The 21,059-nt window shown below is 47.8% G+C and overlaps 1 protein-coding gene across 1 annotated transcript in view; it reads right to left on the bottom strand.

Annotated features, from left to right (window-relative positions):
• Positions 1-324: 324 nt before the first annotated feature.
• Positions 325-21,059, bottom strand: part of GART (phosphoribosylglycinamide formyltransferase, phosphoribosylglycinamide synthetase, phosphoribosylaminoimidazole synthetase) — a 34,590-nt gene continuing 13,855 nt past the window's right edge. The window contains 19 exon segments of the mRNA XM_030956899.1: positions 325-1,461; positions 1,464-1,488; positions 2,759-2,874; positions 5,319-5,460; positions 6,265-6,395; positions 6,960-7,091; positions 7,334-7,537; positions 8,631-8,783; positions 9,095-9,343; positions 10,396-10,594; positions 11,240-11,349; positions 12,257-12,351; positions 15,497-15,728; positions 16,248-16,416; positions 16,984-17,069; positions 17,450-17,537; positions 18,081-18,206; positions 19,053-19,121; positions 20,292-20,403. Coding sequence (XP_030812759.1) covers positions 1,307-1,461; positions 1,464-1,488; positions 2,759-2,874; positions 5,319-5,460; positions 6,265-6,395; positions 6,960-7,091; positions 7,334-7,537; positions 8,631-8,783; positions 9,095-9,343; positions 10,396-10,594; positions 11,240-11,349; positions 12,257-12,351; positions 15,497-15,728; positions 16,248-16,416; positions 16,984-17,069; positions 17,450-17,537; positions 18,081-18,206; positions 19,053-19,121; positions 20,292-20,403 — 2,593 coding nt within the window. The 3' untranslated portion in view covers positions 325-1,306.

The raw sequence follows: 21,059 nt of genomic DNA, 5'->3' as shown, positions 1-21,059 counted from the left end.
GACCCACAGCCCCCAGACCATGTACAGCTCCTTCCCTCCTCCCCCCTACAGCCCTGGGAATCAATTCCAAGGAAATAGTTGTAGATAGAATTTTTTATTTTAATTTATTAGGCTTTATTTCAAATCCCAAAGGAGAATATGCCAACATGGGAGTACCGTCAGGACATCAGAGCCCAGAATACAAATCTGCTTTCTCTGATTACAAACCAGATTTCTCTGATTCTGTGTTAAAGGGGAGCTCCAAACCACCTCATCTGCTCTGTGTGTGGGAAACCTGATCCTTTCAGTAAGAACATTAAAATGGTTTCATAGTTATATGAAAATATTAAAAAAACCACAAGTGTTGAGCTGCACAAAAACCCCAACTGTTTTCTGAATGTTCATAATTCCTGGGTGTCCCTCAGTGTTATTCCAGGTGAAAACTCTGGTTCAAGAATAAAGGCACTTCAGAATTCCTGAGAAATGTTTCACAAGCCAAGGACATGTTTTGTGTCTGGTCTTTCTACTCATGTAAAAAAATAAACCCCTGAATGTGAGGGGAATTTATGGGAATTCACATGGGAATGCTGCGGAAAAAAGGGGCAGCAGACACTGAATGCTGCTGGCATCTGATGGACAGCAGGTTCAGGTTTGGAAATGACAGGGTGTGTCAAGGGTCTGGGCCAGATGAGATCCACCACCATCAAACCAGGCAGCAAACAGAGAAAAATCCAATAATTGGTGTTTGGGGAGGCCAGTTCTTCCTGGGCTGATGAGGTTTTTAGAGTGGAGGGTTCTGCCTTTGTCTGTCTCTTCCATTGCAGTTTCCTCAGCAGCACTTCCCAGCACAAGGAGGGTCCCTGTTAGGGAACAGCCCTGATGGGTGGCAAACAGCTGGATGTTCACAGCTGGATATTCACCATATTCCCCACCTGGCAAAAGTGGAAGTCAATCCCTCTGCTGGAGACAGCCATGTGAAAAAGGCTTCTACGCTTCCAGCTGCCAGACTGATTTTACATGGAAGGGTCTCCAGTGTTGTCTCCAGTCCACCCCAGGGCCGCTCAGACCCACCTGGCTGCACTGGGGTTGTCAGGAAAGTGACTGAGAGAACCAAAATATTGGCCAAGGAAGCGATTAAAATTAGGAAGCACTTACAGGAACCACTGCTGCACCCTCTGGGAACGGCCCCCAAATTCCCACTGGTGGCTTTCCTGGGATTTGAACCTTGAACCGTGCGAGGCGGAGGTGAGGGGCAGAGCCCGTGCTGGCCCATGCCAGGCCCTGCTGAGCCCGTGCTGGCCCGTGCCAGGCCCTGCTGAGCCCGGCTCTATTTCCAGTAGATCTTGCCCGCCTCGCCCACGCGCACGGCGCCGCTGGCCACGAGCTGCAGCGCGGCGGGGAAGGCGCGGTGCTCGGCCTCCTTCACCCGCTCGGCCAGCGTGGCCTCCGTGTCCCCCAGCTTCACCGGCACCGCCTCCTGGAAATGATGGCCCCGGCATCCACCTCCTCCTGCAACAGCAACGGCAAGGTCGGGCTGGCACGGAGGGGAGGCCTGGGGTGCCTTGGGGAGCTGGTGGGAACTGGGGTTTGAGCTGGTGGGATGGGGAGAGGAGGTGCTGGGGCTGGCTGTGGTTTGGGAAGGGTTCAAGGAGAGCAGGAGGGAGGCAGAACAGTGGGGAGCAACAATTCTATCCCAGAAAAGCCCAGGGACAGGAGAGGCTGGGCTGGGCAGGACATTCAGTCCAGAGGGGGAATGAGCCAAGGGCTGCACAGAGCCAGGACAGATCTTCCCTGGAACACTGCTGGGGCAGATCCCTGCTGGGCAGGGGTTGTTCCTCAGCAGCTGCCACACAGAGAAACCCCAAGCCATGGCATAGAGAGAAGAATGCAATTTTCCCTTCTATTGGGTAAAATGATTCCACTCTCTTTTTCCAAGAGAGAGCAAAAATCCTGAGACAGATTCCAGCAGCAGAGGGAGAGGAGAGCCAGAGGAGAGACCTTTGAACCCTGAGAAGCGACCAAAGGGGAACCAGTGATCCCGGGCCTGCAAAAATGTGGCTCTGAAGCTGAGACATCTCTGCTCTTTCTTTACTTAGGGTCTGACCAGCATAAATTGTCAAGTTTTTCTCTGTTCCCACAAACATCTGATCACTCTTTAACAAATCCTGTGCCATTTCCAGTGGGGTTTTTGTTTGTTTGTTTGTTTCTATTTTTTTCTTTTTCTTGAAAGCAAGAAACAAGGCAGGTTTAGGATAAAACCCAGGAAGTTTGGGCAATGTTTAACAAAGCTTTGGCTTAGCCAAGACCTTACATTAAATAATCCCCCACTCCAGTGGGTGGAAGGCAGCAGTGGGATGCTTAGGGAAGAAGTTCCCTTAGGGAAAGCTTCAACTCCTGGACAAATTATCCATTTCCATTCCTTCTCCAGAGCCAGCAAACTACAGCACTCTATGGTCACAATAAAATCTCCACCTCCTCTGGATACAAAGCTCTGAACACAGAGGGCAGGAGATCAAACACGAGGGTTTAGGGTGCTCCCAGCAGGCTCTGAGGTGAGAATGTTCAAAAGGGAAGATTTCAGAGAGCCAGGGAGGTGCAGATGTTCAAAGGGGGGGATGCAGAGGGCAGGAGGGGCAGATGTTCAAAGGGGAGGATGCAGAGGTGCAGTAGATGTTCACAGGGGAGGATGCAGAGGTGCAGTAGATGTTCAAAGGGGAGGATGCAGAGGTGCAGTAGATGTTCACAGGGGAGGATGCAGAGGGGCAGCAGGGGTACTCACAGCCACGAAGTGCACGGTGCAGCCCGTGACCCTGACCCCGGCCTCCAGCACCAGCTTGTGCGCGTGCGCTCCCTTGAAGGACGGCAGCAGGGACGGGTGGATGTTCAGGATTTTCCCTGGGAAAACAGAGCTGAGGTTATTGGCTTTTAGCACTTGTAGGCTGCTCAAAGGACCATAACCAAGAGAGGAACAAAATAATTTGTGCAAAGGATTCTTCACAAGTTTTGAAGATGCCAGCAGCCAGCTCCAAGTGCTGCAGTGTCTGAATTAGCAGAGTGCAGTTACAATTAATGGCTAAACACATTTCCCCAGGGATTAATAATGACTAATTGGCTGATGGAGCTGTCCCTTCCCTCAGCACTTTGTCCTCCTTTGATCACAAAACCCCTGGTGCTGGCACAGCCCTGCCAGCCCATGCAGTGCCAGCTGTGCCCCATGGGCACCTTGTCCCCAGCCCAGAGCAGTCAGTGCCACCTCCAGGGCACACCTGCAGGGATGGGCACTGCAAAGCTCCCTGGGCAGCCCCTGCCAAGGCCTGAGCTCCCTTTCCATGGGCAAATTGCTGCTGCTGGCCCAGCTGAGCCTGCCCTGGCCCAGCCTGAGGCCGTTCCCTCTGCTCCTGTCCCTGTGCCCTGGGAGCAGAGCCCGACCCCCCCGGCTGTGCCCTCCTGGCAGGGACTTGTGCAGAGCCACAAGGGCCCCTGAGCCTCCTTTGCTCCAGTGTTTCTATTACCATTTTGTATTTAATTCTTTCCGTTATCTCCATTCTACTATTCTGTTTTCCTGACAGCACCTCGGGGACTCCCTGCCCATGGAGATCTGGGCAAGTTACAGGAGGCAAATGTCCCACCTGATGTCCAGCAGTGTCTCAGATACACTTTATATCTAAATTAAACCCTTTTTAAGCATCAGCATCTCCCTCCCTGCAGCTTGAGCCCAAAGGTTTCAGGGACAGTGGGCTGGGAACACCACCCTGCTCCTCTGCTTCCATTTCCCATCAGAATGGGATGTGGGTTTCTGTTTGCTTGGGTTTGTTTGGTTCTGTTTCCACCTGTCCTTTGTTAACACTCACAATTAACACTTTAACCTGTCCTTTGTTAACAGCCATAATTCACACTTCAGGGCTGTTAAGCAAGAAGGAGTTTCATAACTCCCACTCAGTGTCCTTGTGACTGTGAGAGAAAGAAAGAGGAGCAGCTTTGACCAAATCAGCAGCAGGAATTGATTATTCCTGGATAATTCTGGGGGTCAGTGGCCAGGCATGGCCAGGACAGGGCCCTGCAGCTGGCCCAGCTCCCTGAGCCGAGCTCAGTGTCTGAGCTCACATCTCATGGTCCCAGCTCAGGTTTTCAACCTCAATCCAGTTCTGGACATTTAAAAAATGAGTTTAACTCTTCTGTCTGGAAAAAGTCTTTCCTTTTCTCTCACACCAGTCATGCAGGTAAAGCAAATCCTGCACTGTGCAGGACAAGGATCAGTGCTCTGTCCCTGAATCACAAGGCACTAAAATCATTTATTCGTACAAGATTCTGCACTGGAGGAAGTTCTGTTCTGTCCTCTACAGAGACTGTCTGCTCCAAACACATCCCTTGGAGTGAGAGATTCTGTCTCCTCCTGACAGCTGCCCACAGCACAGACACTTCCATTTCTGGGCCCTGAGTGGAGACAAACAAAACCAATGCACCTGGCTGGCTTCACCTGACAGCTTCAAAACCACAGCAAGGCCTCTCAGGAGGGCCTGCTTTGCTCTACTGATTTTAGAGAGGTTTGAAAAGAAGTTCAGGTGTGAAATGTTCCTGGCACACTCAGGGGAACACAAAAGTCACCAAAGAGCAGTGAAAGCTCCAAGGCAGAGGCTGAGCAGGCTGTGCCTGCTCTGGGCAGCTTTAGGTAACCCTGGCCCCAAAGCAGAGCAAGCAGCAGCTGCTCTGTGTGCTCAGGACTGCCTGGCAAACACAGGAGAGAAAAGGAAAGCTGGGGAGGGAGAGCAGGCCCTGAAGGTGTCACCAGCCTCTCAAAGAGCTGGAAAACTAAAAGATGAGCAGAGTGGAGACACTGTGAACATTCTGAGCAAGCACAGCCTGAATCTGCTTGTGGAACACCCCACCCATGGACTCAGGCAGCTCCTGGACTGGCCAGGGCTTCTTACCCAAAACTGCAAAATGCTGCTCAGTTTGGTGGTTTTACAAGGACCCAGAGCAGTTCTTCTGTCAGGTGAAGGAATCCTCAGTGGCTGGGTGCTTACCTCTGCCAGCACCTCCTGTGTGCAGAGGCACAAAGCCTTCACAGCCTTTTAAAAGATATTTTCTAAGAAATCAAAGACTACCAGACCTCTGTTTGCCCTTGGCTTCCTTCAGCCTCTGTACAAGTGCACTGCCTTTCCCTCTCATCCTTTTCCTTACAAGATGGGAAGAGTTTCAATTCACAGAATCCCAGGATGGCCAGGGTTGGAAGGGAACCTTGAACATCACCGTGTTTAATCTGGTGGCCTCTCTCTTTTCCTGGTGACAACCTCTGCAATGCCTTGGTGCACATGCACAGCCCCCCCAGCTGTGCTCACCTTCCCATTTCTTGACAAAAGGCCCCGAGAGGATGCGCATGAACCCGGCCAGGCAGATCAGCTCCACCGAGAACTCCTCCAGCACCTTGTCCACGGCGCTGTCGAACTCCGTGCGGCTCTGGTACCTCGTGTGCTCCAGCACCTGGGCAGCCCAAAGCACAGAACAGGAATTCCAGCAGGAAGAACAGCTCCTCAGTGCCCAGCTGACAGACAGAGTGCAGCCTGTGCTCCTCCCCACAGGGAGGGAGCAGTGGAACAAACAAGTTTGGCTTGATAAGCCCACGGCTCTCAATCCCATGGAACACCCTGCATGGATTTGGTGATCCATGGGACACCCTACAAATGCAGGGCTTTAAGCCATCCTGGAGTCTTCCAAAGGTTTCCCCCACTTCGAGGCCTCTGGCAGTCATAAGCAGTTGAATTGTGGCAAAAACTGCACCAGAAAAGCTTGGAAAAAAGGCTGAGCACAAACTCCCAAACCAGTCCCTACCCCATAATGATGGAATCTCAGAATCCCAGACTGGTTTGGGTGGGAAGGGACCTCAAATCCCACCCAGTGCCACCCCTGCCATGGCAGGCACACCTCCCACTGTCCCCAGTGTCCAGCCTGGCCTTGGGCACTGCCAGGGATCCAGGGGCAGCCCCAGCTGCTCTGGGCACCCTGTGCCAGGGCCTGTCAAACAACTGACAAAGTTTAAGCTGTAACTGAAAACTTTATGCTGGTTTAATGTAACAACTGTCCCCAAAGCATCAGGATTGCTGCCAGAGAAGGAGAAAAGGAAGGATTTTGCTGTCAGGTACTTTGCCTCTAGGCACAAGTTCACAACAAACCAAAAAAGAAAAGCCAAGGCTCCCTATCAGCCCATGTGTCACCCCATAAAACTCATCAGCACCTTCCTGCTGGAGTCCCAGGCAATGGTGGCTAATTACAAAAGGAAATGCTCACCCTTGTAGGAATCCCAGCTCTCTCAGCTTTCCTCAGCCCCTCCACGCCAGGTTTGTTGGAGATAACCAGAACTATCTGTGCATAGCTGGTGTCTTTCTTCGTGCTGTTGATGAGGGCTTCCAGGTTTGTGCCTGGGGGAGAGAGAATAACTCAGGGATCCTGAGAATAAATAGAGGGAACAGCTGGAAGAGGCTTTAAATAAGCAGCACTGTGGGGGAGACCAAAGCAAACAGCTCTGATGAAACATTAATCCTTTTTTAATTGATTTGCTGGGAGCTGATTCAGACAGCTGAAGGCCTTTCCTGGCAGCTGCACTTGGAAACTGTAATTTATAGCACTGGATTGGTGGCCTTAGTGATTGGGAACACTGGAAATAGAATAGTTGGAGTGCCTACATGGCAAGAAGAACTTCTGCTCTGTCTGTGAAATGATGCTGCTGTTCCTACAGGGACCAGAGTGGGAGCCTGAATCTGGACACCTGCAGAGGTTTGGGGATAAACTGAACACAGGAGCAAGTCACAGTTTGCAGCAGAGGTTAACAGAGGTTTGTGACTGCCATCAGTCCAAGCACAACATCTCTCCTGCCTGCTAGAAGCCTGCCAGAGTGCCCATGGAGAACTGCAGGGGTTTTAAATCCAAGCTGAAGTTACCTTCTGCACAGTCTGGATTCCAGGGTAGGAAAGAGCAGAACTCACCTGTTCCAGAGATGAGGACAGCAACTTTCATTTTGCCTGTCTGGATCTTGCCCTGGATGTGGCTCTGCACACACAGGGACCTGTTTGCTTGCAGGGCCCGATGCAGATTGAGGACTTTAACGTTGTCAGAGCCTGAGCAGGCACAAGGAAAAACCCAAAAACCAGCAAAACAAAGTGTCAGTAAAGGGAGAAACAGAGAGGGGAGAAAAGCACCCATGGAAAGATTAATGAACTGTCAGTTCAATACCCCCCAAAAAAGTCAGGGAGGTGCCAGTCAAGAAGTTTTCACTTCATGAAGGCTCCCAAACAAGGGAATTTCCCTCTGCCTCTTATTTCTGCTGATTTCCCCCCAAGGAAGATCAAGCTGCAGTAACCTTTTTGCAGGGGCACCACTTTGCCAATGATCCAGGCGGTCTCGTGTCCCTGGATGTCCCTGAGGACCTGCTGGGCCATCTCCTTCTGCACCACCAGCACTGCCCCCAGCCCACAGTTGAAGGTCCGAGCCATCTCCTCCTCAGAGAGGTTCCCTTCCTTGTGGAGCCAGCAGAAGATTTCAGGGATCTTCCAGGTGAGAGCATCTGAAGAGAATTGGAAATACAGATCAAGAGTGGGAATTGCTACCAATGGACTACAATTACTGGGGTGTTAAAAGGCAAAATCTGTCACAAAAATCCCCCACTGCCCCAGTTCCAAGCAGGTGAGGATGATTTACAGCAGCACAAAAATGCTTCTGGCCAAGGCACAGGAAAAGGAATTCCAAGGACAGGAAATTTATTTCTTTCTTGTCATGTTCTCTTTTAAAATGGTTCTACCCCAATTTCTACAGATTCATGGAATCACAGAATGGTTTGGGTGGGAAGGGACCTTAAATCCTCATTGCCAAGATCCCATCCAGCCCTGCCCTCTGGCACTGGCAGCCATTCCCTGGGTGCTGTCCCTGCAGGCCTTGTCCCCAGTCCCTCTGCAGCTCTCCTGGATCCCTTCAGGCCCTGCCAGGGGCTCTGAGCTCTCCCTGCAGCTTCTCCTCTCCAGGTGAGCCCCCCCAGCTCTGCCAGCCTGGCTCCAGAGCAGAGGTGCATATACACAGAAACATTTATCAGTGGACAGTGGAAAATGATTTATGTGCAGTTCATGAGTTCAGAACTCACTATTAATTCCTTATTTTATTGTACAACCCCGTGAGCTCTCACAACCTGTGCCAGCCATTTCCCTCTCCGTGCCTCACCTTCCCCAGCAGTGAAACCCTTTCCAGCACACCTGAGGGGACAGTGCTGAGGATTAATGAAGCCAAACAGCAGGAGCTCTCCCTGAGCTCACAACCACCTCTGAATGCTAATTGAAAACTTCATGAGTATCATTTAATTAGCAATAATTTCGTAGGGAATTGCAAATGGTGCAGCTGACTTGGGAATGCTGGTAAGGTTGTTTTCTTTTTGCAAGTGTCCTATGAAATCCAATCCCAAACACCCCCAGGGGAAGGAATTCAATAGGGAGCAGTCTTTCCACCACCAAGAGTTTTGACTGGCTCTGGTTCAGGTACAAGGAAAAACTCAAACATTTCTAGACATCCACATCCAGCTCCTACAGCACAAATCATCTGCTGTGGCTCCAGGCTTCCACAGCAAGGCACATTAAGGTGAGGATTTTTCCACAGTTTTCTTTCTCTCTCACCTAAAACGACACCCAGGGACTCTGGCAGGACTCTGGGGATGTTTTCCAGCAGGCCCCCTCCGGTGATGTGGGCGTAGGCTTTGACGTGGCCCGAGCGCAGCACAGGCAGCAGGGTCTTGCTGTAGAGCTTGGTTGGGGTTAACAGGAGCTCTCCTGCCCAGGGGAGAGGGAAAAAGCATGGAGAGAAATGGGAATCAGTACAAAATAGGGGAAATCTCAAAATAGCAATTTGGATAGTAATGAGCATTGTACTAGAGAGAAACACGAAGTTCTAAGTTTTTAATTTTAACCCACAATTAATTATTTATCCCCCTCCCTTTGTTTCTTCCCTGCACACGTGACTCACAGGAAAAGAAAACATGCTAAAGATGGAATGATTTTTTTTTGTGCCTGAGAAAAGTTTCAAAGGCCCAGACAGAATTACTGTGCCAGCTGTTGGGAGGAAGCTCAGGAGGAAGCAGTACCCAGAGTCTGATCCCCGGAGACACCGACACGGGAAGAGAAATCCAGGGAGGACTTTTCCACGATCTTCCTGACGAGGCTGAAGCCGTTGCTGTGCACCCCAGAAGATGCCACCCCAATGACCACGTCCCCCTCAGTGATCCTGTCCAGCTTGGGCAGCATCTGCCCTCTCTCCACGGCCCCCACAGCGAAGCCGGCCAGGTCGTACTCGCCGGGGGGATACATGCCCGGCATCTCGGCCGTTTCTCCTCCTGGGGACCAAAACACAGCAAAGAGGTGCTGAAAAAGCCTGGCTTTAATCATGGGATCCCAGAATGATTTGGGTTCAACGGATTTTAAAGCTCATCTCGTTCCTGGTTTGGGTTGGAAGGGATTTTAAAGCTCATTTCATTCCACCCTGGCAGGGACACCTCCCACAGTCCCAGGCTGCTCCCAGCCCCAGTGCCCAGCCTGGCCTTGGGCACTGCCAGGGATCCAGGGGCAGCCCCAGCTGCTCTGGGTAAAATCCTCCCTTTTTCTCTCCTCTTCCCACTTTGCACTCCCTGCCCTGTGCTCCAGCTTCACCTGCTTTTTTCAGTCCTGGTGTTTCAGCTGTATTTAATAAGGGCTGGATCAAATGGAGGATGGAGAAGTGCTTGGCCACCCACCACTTAAATCCACAGTTAATTAATTGTGCAAAACCAGGCAAGAGATGAGCCCTCACCCCCTCACTATCAGGGGGGTGATGAGTTAAATTTGTTGAGCTGAAGGTTCAGCTCTTGCAGAAAGGCTTGTGGGGTTTGAAAGTCTTGAACTGGAAATAAAATCTTGACATTTTGGTGGTTTCATCACAAGGTCTCACCTAACACAGGCCTTGCTGCAGCATGAATGGGGTGATTATATTTGATAAATGCAGAGAACACCTTAAAACAAACATAAAGCTGACCAACAGTTCATGCAGGAAAAAAGTAAATCAGAGCATAAAGAGCTTCTTGTCCAAAGCTTATAAACAAACCCAAACTGACACCCACTGAGAAAGAACTTGTGTTCCTAACTTCCCTAAAATTTGGAAAAAAGGACAGAACATTTTCTCAACATCTAACTTAAATCTGTACCTAAAACCAATCTCAATTTAACCTAAACTTTTAAAGCACTGTCTCCCACTGTGATTCAGATCAAGTTCCTGAAAGCAAAGACATGGAACACTTGGCTTTTTTCCTCCTCCCAGATTCTTCCACAGAGTTCACTTCCACTTCCACTGCATTCAAACCAACTAAGAGACCTTGCAGAAGGTTTTTCAGATCCCCCTGAGAAGGGTTCCTACCCAAAAGAGCACATCCAGCTTTCCTGCAGGCATCAGCAATTCCTGCAATGACGCCCTGAGCCACTTCCACGTCGAGTTTGCCGCAGGCAAAATAATCCAGGAAGAAGAGGGGCTCAGCTCCCTGGGCCAGGATGTCATTGACACACATGGCCACCAGGTCCTGCCCGATGGTGTCGTGTTTCTGGCACTCCTGAGCAATCTGCAAAACAAGGGAGAAGCCTGGGATCAGCTCTGGGCCCCTGGAGCACAGGCAGGGTCTGCAAGGGACTGAAATCACAGAGCAGAGTCTGTGAGCAATGGAGCAGAATCCCTCCAGGTGCTCTTTGAGGAGCAGCTTTCTTTATTATCCTCTCCTCACTCTCTTCAGGAATTATTCCTGTCTCCACTGGCAAATCCAAAAGGCACTGAGAAGGAAACTATGCTGCAAAAGGGTTTCCTTGGAGCCCAAACACAACAGCAAACCTGGGATTAAATGTTTTTTTTCCCATCAATTAATCTTTTTTGGGGATGGAGATGCTGCCTTTGTGAAACAAGATTCCCGATTATATTCTTAATATTTAAAACTCAATTATTTTAGGCATCTTATCAACTTCTGATATTTAGTGATGATATTATCATATCAACTTCTGATGGTTGATATTATCATATCAGTTGCTATTATCAGACATCAGCATATCTGGTTACTTACAGGTATTTGATTCTTTTGCCTGAAGAAGGGCAATTTCAGTTTCCATCCCCTTTTTAGAAAGACCAATAGGTATTTTTCCAGGACAGCTGCTATTTTCTGACAGAACCTTTTCCCTTCTGTGCTGTTTTTCCTCCTTTGGGTGGATTTCCACCTTACCTTGAGTTTGGTGCCGACGCCGTCGGTTCCAGACACCAGGATGGGATCTCTGTAACCAGCTGCTTTCAGGTCAAAGAGCCCAGCAAACCCTCCAAGCTCTGCATTGCAGCCTGCCAGCCAGGAAAAGGAGAAACAGCTCAGCTTTACTCCCAGGGGCTTCTCCAGCATCTCCACCATAAATTCTCTCCAAGGTTTGGCAACACGACTTTGCTTTGTCACCAGGAAACTTTTCTCTGCCATTTAGAAGCTCTTCACTGAAGAGCTCCTAATCTGCTTAGGTTGGCTTTGCCTTTTTAATTCATCATTAGCCTAAGCCTAAAAATCCCCAACTTTGTGACTGAGCAGTCAGTAATTCCTGTAACTGAGAGGTTTCCCCCTTGCACTAAGGTTTCTCTAAACACAGGAGGAATTGTGGTAAGATTGCTGTACTGGTGTGAGAATTCCATCTCTATTTTTCCCTCTATGTATACCTGACTCCATTAGAAGGTTCTCAGTTCATTTGAAATAAAAGGGCCATTCCATAAATGAATATTTCAAATCTGTCTGCAGAATTACAAGGACTTGCTGGAGCAAGACATGCCTGAACCCCAAACCCAAGGATGAATCAAAGCTGATTCAACTGAGCAAAAGAGGTGAGTTCCACATCTATCTCAGGAATTCCACATCTCATAACCTGTCTAAACATTCATCCCCCAAATAGTGGAGTTCACTGTGCAAGAAATAATAATCCATGGAATCAAACTCAGTACTTAATGGTGAAATGTTTGCTTGCAGTTATCCTTACACAGTGCTGAACTGTGCTCTCTGACACTCCTGGCATTCAGGAGGTGGAGCTTAGAGCCATTTGGGGGTTAAAAGCTGTGCATTTGCAATAAAATCACAGGCATTTGCTTACCACTGGTTTTCTTGTGTCACCTAGAAACAGGCACGACACATAAATATGAGCTTTTTCTCAAGATCAAGGTAAACTCACTGCCAAGAAGTGACCAAAGCAAGAGCAGAAGGTTCTTGACTTACCTGACCTTGATGTGGCTGCAGCAAAGGGTTTGATCTTCTGCACCAAAGTGTTCCCTGCTTCAATGTCCACCCCACTGTTCTTGTAAGTCAGGCCTCTGGAAGAGTGGGGAGAAATGGGATGGCAGCTGATTACTGAATGTATTTTCAAATAATATTTACTTCTTTACATCCCTGAGTGGGTGAACTGTGCAGAATCCCATCCTGCTGTCTGAGGAGGCACTGCCAGGAGCAGTAGGGGGATAATTTCTGAGTTTTGAAGATGCTAGCAGAGCATTGGCATCATACAGTCAAATCCCAAAATAAACCCAACAACCAAACCCCTGACAACAAGGTAAAACAGGCAGCAGAGACCTGGTTTTGCAGGGTTTGAATCCACACAGAATCCACACAGCCCATGGAGTCCCAGCTGTGACTGATCCCCACCTTGTCCCCAGCCCAGAGCTCTGAGTGCCACCTCCAGGCCTTGAGGCATCAGTGTGAAAGCTCCAAACGAAACCAACCCAAACCAAAACCAAGCACAGAAATGCACAGCTGGGTCAGAGCAGGGCTGAGCTCAAGTCACTTTTCCATGCACAAGGTGAATCAATAACCCCCAGGATCCTTCCAGGGTTTTCCAGCTGCAGCTTTAAGGTTGCCTCTCTTTGTCACTGCAATGACCCCACCTCAGAAGCAGCCATGCCTTTCTTGCCTCTGTGGGCTTTCTATTAAAGAATATAAAATAGATTTCCTTCAAAAGACCCAGGTTCTAAGGTGGGGCTCAGGAAACTAGAGGAGATGTCTGTGAGCTCTGGGTGGGGTTTACGTAAGATCAACACCCTGGTACAAACTGGTGTCACCTGTGTGTCCCCAGAGCTCCCTGGGACACGAAGCACCAGCTCATGTTTACAGAAGGACTTTTCCATTCTGGGGACAGGGACTTTAATGACTTTTCACTGCAGCAAACAGCTCGTGCCAGTTGAGCAGTTGTTACTCCCAGGCTGTCAGTGGCATGAACCAGGTGCATCCCTATTTTAGATCCATCCCTGTTTTCTCTCTCCTGTGGATGGATTCAGCCTGAGGTTTAAATTCTAAGGGTGTTGATTAACAAGGACAAATACAACAAAACAACTGAAACCCGTTTAAAATTGACTCAGCTGAACAAAAAAATTCAGTTAACCCACAAAACCCATCTCAGGAACCAGGTCAAGAATTCAGCAAACACGGAAAAGTCAGAGACAGACACAAATGCCTACAATTGCACTAAATGGAGTAAATATTTTTGCACTCTGCCTATTAAATCTTATTTTAAGATGTGGGAGGTTTTTTTTAGGGTCAAAGGTATTTCTGTGGTGAAGATCATTGCTGGAATATCTGGAACTGATAAAGACTTCAAGTGCCAGAAGAACTGGCCCAGGAGAAGCGTTGCCAGGAAAATGCCAAGGTGTCTGCACTCCCAGCATACCCTGCCCAAAAACTGGCAAGAGGACAAGAATTACCCCAGGCAGCTGTTCAGGCTGTGAATAAGACTCAAGGAAATATTGGCCTGCAACAACCAGAGATCAAAGTCAGCTCCTTTCAGTCTGAATATGATAAATGTCCACCAGATTTGCACCATGTTTTTAGGAGTATTTCAGATTTGTTAAGTTGTTTTTTTTTTTTTGCTTTGATTCTTTAAATGAATCTTTAATTCTTTAAATTTTCTGGAATACTTTTCATTAAGCATTCTGGCTATTTTCCTGAGGTGAAATGCCTCAGGACTGGATCCTGCCAGGCTGCCAAGAGGAGCTGAGTCCTGACTTCCAGAGCCATCCCCCTTCCTCCACTGAGTCCCAAGGGGACTCTGGGCCTTGGAGCACCCTGGGAGAGGGGAAGGTGTCCCTGCCATGGCAGGAACAGGATGAGCTTTAAGGTCCTTCCCAAGGCAGCCCAGTCTGGGGTTCTGGGGCTGAAGCACCCCTGTGCTGCCTCCAGGGCAGTGCCGCAGAAGCCCCAGGAGCCTCCCTGTGCAGGAGGGATGCTCCAGGCAGCCATTCCAGGCAGGAGCCCCGCTGGCCCAGGGGTGGGAGGGAACTGCTCCAAGAGCCTCCTCTTGCCTCACTGACCTGGTTTTTTATTTTTTTTCTGCTACAAATCCCAATTCCACCTTTTCACATCAATTTGTCAACAGATGCAGAGCACTTGAGAGAGAAAGAAGACTAAATACCAACACCCTTGTTCTTTTAGGAAGTTTATTGATGATAATTTTACAAAATGCTAATCAGGATACACTGCCAGCAGCAACAGAACTGTCACTGATGTGCTTCCCAGTCTACAAAATAACCCCTTGGGAAAAGACATGTTGGGAGCTCATTGGAGCAGAGCAGTTTCTTATTAGGTAAAAATGAGTTTAAAAACGACAAGAAGCTTTCAGGAGCATTAAAGAGACAACAAGACTCCCTACTATTAAAAAAAAAAAATCAACCCCACACCCATATGATCTCCAGTCTTACAGTAAATACTGAGCCAATTAAAGGAATGAGAATGGGAAGAAGGGATGAATCCTACCCTGGTGTTAGGCAGCTATGCCAGCAAAATGTAAATCCCAACAAGGTGGGGGGTTCAAGGTGATTTTAACCATTTCTAAAAGCTAAAAAAGAACCAATAAGCCAGCTTGAACTTTGTTAATATATAAAATCCCAGAATCTCCTGAGCTGGAAGGAACACACAGGAATCGTGCAGTCCAAGCCCTGGCCCTGCACAGACACCCCAAAATCCCACCCTGGGCATCCCCAGCAGTCCTGTCCAAACACTCCTGGAGCTCTGGCAGGTTGGGGCTGGGATCACATTTCATGATATTAAATGATTTTTCACTTCATGATATTGAATATCAGACTTCTGGACAAGACAAACCCAGAGCAAAAGCTGTGATCCAAAACAGACCCAGAGCAAATCTGTGATCCAAAACAAACCCAGAGCAAATCTGTGATCCAAAGCCCAAGAAGCAGAAGTTGACTTTCCCTAAACCAGGCCTAACAACTGCAGCAACACGGATCATTCCTGTGTGTTTGTCACTGTAGTTTAACTCAGATTTAGGAGAGTAACAACATCAGGCATTCAAACTATTCCTGCCTTGGCTGTCTTGGTGATGTTGAGTACAAGGATGGGGTTCAAACTTGTCCAGAGTTACACAGAATATCAGCAGCAGTTATTAATATCACCCAGGGATGTCCTTAGCTCCTTTTCAGCCCCGTTACTGCCATGCCAGGGATTGGGAATGTCTACCTGGATTGCCTGAGGAAGGCTATGGCCCGGTGGCCAATGTCCCTCCTGAAGATGGCTCCCTGGAAGTGGATGGCAGCCACCCCCAGGTTGGCCGCCTGCAGCGCCGCGGGCAGGTCCTCCTTGATGGCCGTGACTGTGAGCACTCTGCCCCCACTGGTCACCAGCCTGCCATCCTGCAGGGCTGTGCCTGCGTGGAACACCTCCAGCCCCAGCTGCTTGGCCTTGGCAAGCCCTGTGGGTGGGGGGAAAAACATCAGCTCTTGGTTAGAATGCTCTCAGTGAGAGACCGAACATTTTTTGTCTGAAAACTACAGGCAAAGTCAGGGTGATCCTGCTGGGAAATGGGAATAAATCTGTAAAAAATACCTCTGGAGGAGAGACAAGCCTAGCTGTGTGCTCAGGGATGTGGGAAGAGGTGTTTAGCTGGCACACAACATCTGATTGCAGCTGGGGTTTTATGCCTCAGTGACATAAACATCAGCATCAACGTGACCCAAGAACCCTGATCAGAACCACCTGACTGCAGCAGGCATTAAATATCAATGCTGTGCCAATATCAAATAACATCAGCATGGAGAACTGAAAATACACCAAAATAAACTGAGATGTGTGAAAATCCAGCTGCTCTTGCTGACCCAGAACCAGGGTTTCTATGAATCTCAGTTCCATGATTCACCTTCATGCAGCAGCAGAGAACAGGGAGAGGCCAGGGGGGGAATGAGCCTCCTGCAGCTCCTCCTGCTCTATTTACCTGTTATTTCCAAGCCCTTGGGATAAGTCCCTGGGTAGCCTTGACTAGCCATGACCACAGTCACAGCTGCACTGTCCTCTCTCCAGGCTGGCATGGAGCTGGCCAACCTCCTGTTGAGCACTGCCTGCATGACCTCGTACAGGTCACTCCTGAGCAGGGGCAGAATCACCTGCAGGAACACACAGCAGCAAATCAAATGGGGTCATTGTCTTCCCTGGCCTTGGAAAGACACCAATGCAGCTGTAAAAGCAGCATTAAACATGCCCACATATTGTACTTTCACACATCAGACATGCAGTGGATAATGTGAGAGATAATCTTAAAAATACTCATCCTTGCAGAGAATTTCTGTGGATAAAAGAATTGCTACATATGGAAAGGAAAGGGTGAGGACAAAGAACCTCATTTGTTCTGAAGAACAGAAATTAAGAGTTTTGTTTCACTTGTCAACAGGGAGCAAGGAAAAATCCAGAATCCATTCCAGAAAAGACAGGGAAGTGCTGAGCTCTTCTCAAGCTGACCTTTGCAAAGCCCAGATTTGAGTCCAGCCTATTGAAATCCTCTCTGGAATGGAGCAATTTCCTTACAGACCTTCTGCCTTGAACAAACAACCCAAATGTTTTAAATCTTGGTGATTTAAAATTCTGATTATTCACCCCAGATCTGGTTAACGACAGTGGTAGATGGTCACAGATTTTACTCCTCCCATAATGCCAAATTGTACAAAATAACTCACCTGACACTCTGGGTCACCAAATCTGCAGTTAAACTCCAGAACTTTAGGCCCATCTTTGGTGAGCATTAATCCAGCATAAAGCACACCTGGTACAGAACATAATACATAAAGATCTCTCAGGAACTCACTTGTTTAGAATCTGTTGATAACAGGGTTTAAAAGGCTGCCACCTGTGCTCAGTGAATTTTAGAAATGGCAAAAAATAAATCAGGCAGAAATAGTTGTCACAAATTAACAGCTTATTTTGGAACATTTTCCTTTCTGCTCCTCCTCACTTGAGGAATTATCCCCTGTTCATGACCTCTGTTGATTTCCATGGACTCTGAATCAAGGCTGGTACCAAACCCAGTTCCTAATAAATCAAAGTTGTTTCCCTTAACCTGCAGTGTGAGTCAGGCTACAGAGGAAAAAGGAAAATAAAAGACTGTTCTCCTTATGATTAAAAATCCCAATGTTTGGTACATACCCAAATAGGGGACTCCTTCTTTCCTCATGCCATCCACAGTCTTCTGAAGAACAGTCTCCCTGATCTTCTGCAGCAGATCTTTAGAAATCTGACAAAAAAGGATTGGAAACCAGTGTTTGTAAAAAGGGAAGGCTTGTTTTTGTGTTTTTAAGACCCAAGCAGAATTCTGGGATGGTCTCTTGCTCACTCCAATGGAAAGCTAAGAATGTTTTTCTCTCTATTTCTGCCAACAGAAGTTCCCTATCAAACAAACCCCAAACTACCTTAAGCCACATCCAAAATTCACCATGAGCTTTGTTTGGCACAAAGCAAAACTGTGGGTTTAGGCCCTTGGTTCTGATGAGCAGCATTTCATAACTTAAATCCCAATCAGACACAAGGTTGCAGAAATAACACTGCCCACTTTGGAATCCCAGGTAATTCAGTGGAGATACCCTCTTCTTTAGAGAGGTTTGTGGAGCTGGGGATTTACTTGGCCTTGGCTGCTTTGGGCAGCAATTTCCATCCAGCAGAGCCCATTCATTCCCTCCTGCTCCTCTGCTGGAATGAACCATCCCCACAGGCTCAGTGACAGCTGCACTGAAAAATCCCCTCCCACTCCCTTTTCCCTTCCTCATCAGTCCTTCCTCACCTGAGGAGCTGGGGAATAAGCTCCCATCCCTCCTGTGTTGGGGCCCTCATCTCCATCCATCAGCCTCTTGTGGTCCTGGGCTGGGGGCATGGGGGCAATGGTGACACCGTCACTGAAACACAGGCACTGAAACAAGGACAGCACTTAAAGTTCCTGAGATGGTTACAATTAAAGTGCAATTAGAGCTGATTCTCAGTGTGACAAAGGGATATTGAAGAGGATAAACTCTGCCTCCCTGATAAAGTAAATGATGGGGTTCAAAGCATTTGGGTTCTCCTCAGTAAGCAGGGACTCATTTTGTGTGACCTTCCTTCAGAAATCAATAAAACCTAGAAAAATTATACCACCAGCAGTTGCATTGAAAAGAAGCACTCAAAAGGTTTTAAAAAAATAATTAAAATACTGCATGATGGAAATGACTTTTTCCTTTCCCCTTGGAAGGAAGGAAGGAAGGAAGGAAGGAAGGAAGGAAGGAAGGAAGGAAGGAAGGAAGGAAGGAAGGAAGGAAGGAAGGAAGGAAGGAAGGAAGGAAGGAAGGAAGGAAGGAAGGAAGGAAGGAAGGAAGGAAGGAAGGAATGTCATCCCTTTCAAGACTTCCTTTTCCTTGCTGATAAATTTATTTCCTTGTGAAATATTTATAAATTATTCCTATAGCAGTTGTTTTTATCCTCAGTATCTTCAGAATAACAAAGCTGCTGGCATCTTCTGGAACTGGAGGATGTTGTGCACTCAAACTGGGTAATGTTGGAATAATGGAAGCAGTACTCAAAACATTTTACAATGCTAATTATAAAACCAGCAAGGATCCAAAATAAGCCACACAGCTGTCTCTAACCAATACAATTTTATTTATTAGCAGGGAATGGTTTTAATTTAACTGATAAAATCCTCACTCTGTAGGTGAAGGCACTTAGTGAATCCCAACCAATTTAGAACAGGTAGAACCAAAGTGTTACAGTGAGATGCACTTACAGAAATTTCTTCTCCTTCAAGAAGTTCTTCAACAACAACAGTTTCCCCAGCTGTGCCAAAACTCTTATCCTACAGTGAAACAAAATCTCTTTAGTTCTGTTTCAGTTTTAAACTACTGAAAATGCAATAAGAAATAGATATTTTTAATACAGCCAAAAATGCAGCACAGGTTTGAGATGATGAATCCATTCTTCCCTCCAGAGATGTCAGCAGTGGTGAAATCCCTACTCCTCTTCTCTCTTTATTCTTAAATAAATGCAGGGTTTATTACTGAGTATTTTCACATGGCAGAGGGTATTTGTGATTACTGAGCAATTCCTCATGCTCTGCCTTCTGAAATTCACCCCAACAGCAGTGACAGCCAAGTCTCCAGTCTGCACTTTCACTGGATAAAAAAGTGCAATTTTATACAACACCTGGGAAGGGAGCAAGATTCTCACATCCCAGTGCAATGTTTGAACCTGACTGCATATTCTGGATAATTAAGAAATTAAGAACAACCAGCCCACCCTGCCAAGGTGATTTTGGGGTCTCTAGAAATCTCTAACTCAGGTTTGTTGTAGAAAACGTTGGGCCCTGTTCAGACATGAACTGTGCAGTGACCATAGACCCCCAAAATGTGACTGCAGCACCCATGCCCTGACCCCTGAAGCACAAGTGTGTCCCAGAATGTGTCCCATGGATCAGCAGAGCTCCATGGAATTTCAGGGTGCTGTGCTGCTGACACCAGCTGAGGGCCTGACCTGGGAGCCTCAGCTCTGTGCTCCTCACTGGGCAGATCAAATTACTTCACTTGGCCTCACTTCAAATCTTGATGCTCCAAATACATCTGTGGAATATCCTTCCTCAGTGTGAGCTTCACTTGAAATAATCCCAGAGAATTTGACTGCACATTGAAGTGCAGTGCTTGGTCCTAATGGGGCTTGTGAAGATCCACCCCAATCACTGAGGAGGTCACTGTGGGACCTGATGGGTTGCAGGAGTCTCATACAGTGAGAAAAGAAGGAATTGCATATATGAATAAGTGAAATAAGGGGGGGCTTTCATGAAGAATGGTTTTATTTTAGCCTACAGGAACTGCACCTCAAGCCATAAATACAACAGAGTTTCAGAGCTGGCCAAAGAAAAGGTTAAAAGGTTTGATGTCTGAGAGCTGTGTTCCTATTCCTTGAAATAAGGAGTATCTGTGATGCTGTGAGGTGGTGAGGAGCTGGTTTGGTGTGAGGCATTCCTCCTCACCTGCATGATTTCAGTGACAGCTCTGCAGGCCTCCTCCTTGCTCGAAGCCACGATGACTCCTTTGCCAGCTGCCAGGCCACTGGCTTTGACAACCAAAGCAGGGAAGGTGGCACTGCCAAGGCACAGGACAGACATTCAACACCAACAGCCCTTGCAGGGACATTTTGAACATTTCAAGAGTTGAAAAATCAAAGTGCTTCTCAGTTTTCATGGCAACCTTATTGAATAACACACAAATCACACCAGGCTCCTCTTGTTATGCTCTGCCTGAGAAAGGTTCCTGCCTCTCTTCCCCACCAGGGAATTCCCTGACTGTTCATTACTGATTTCCATTTGGGAATTTCATCTGGGGTCACCTGGCTTGCACTGTGATGAGCAGATCATCAGTTGCTGAGTAATTTTCCAGGTTTTTTTTTGATGGAGAAAAGGGATAAGAAGCCAGCACAGATGGCTCTGGGCTGCTCCCTGCCTTTCCCCAGCAGGCAGACTGACAAAAAAATAACAGCTTGTCCTACATTCTCCTGTGAACTGAACACTGAACTTGCATTCCATTTTAGAGCAGGAGGAACCATTTTTCTCAGACTTGCTGCAGTTTGCAGAGTCATGGTAGGTGATCCTTTTAAACCCTTGCAGATGTTCTATCCCAAAGGTATGGATACCTGAGCAATCATGGGATTGGTTTGGCTATCCAGCACACTGTCAGTAAGAAAATGACCAGAACTGTACCTGTTGGTACAGGTCTAAATGGTCTAAAATGACCAGAACTGT

The sequence above is a fragment of the Camarhynchus parvulus genome, chromosome 1 (assembly GCF_901933205.1).
Source record: "Camarhynchus parvulus chromosome 1, STF_HiC, whole genome shotgun sequence".
Lineage (NCBI taxonomy): Eukaryota > Metazoa > Chordata > Aves > Passeriformes > Thraupidae > Camarhynchus > Camarhynchus parvulus.
This window is presented reverse-complemented; position numbering and strand designations above follow the sequence as displayed.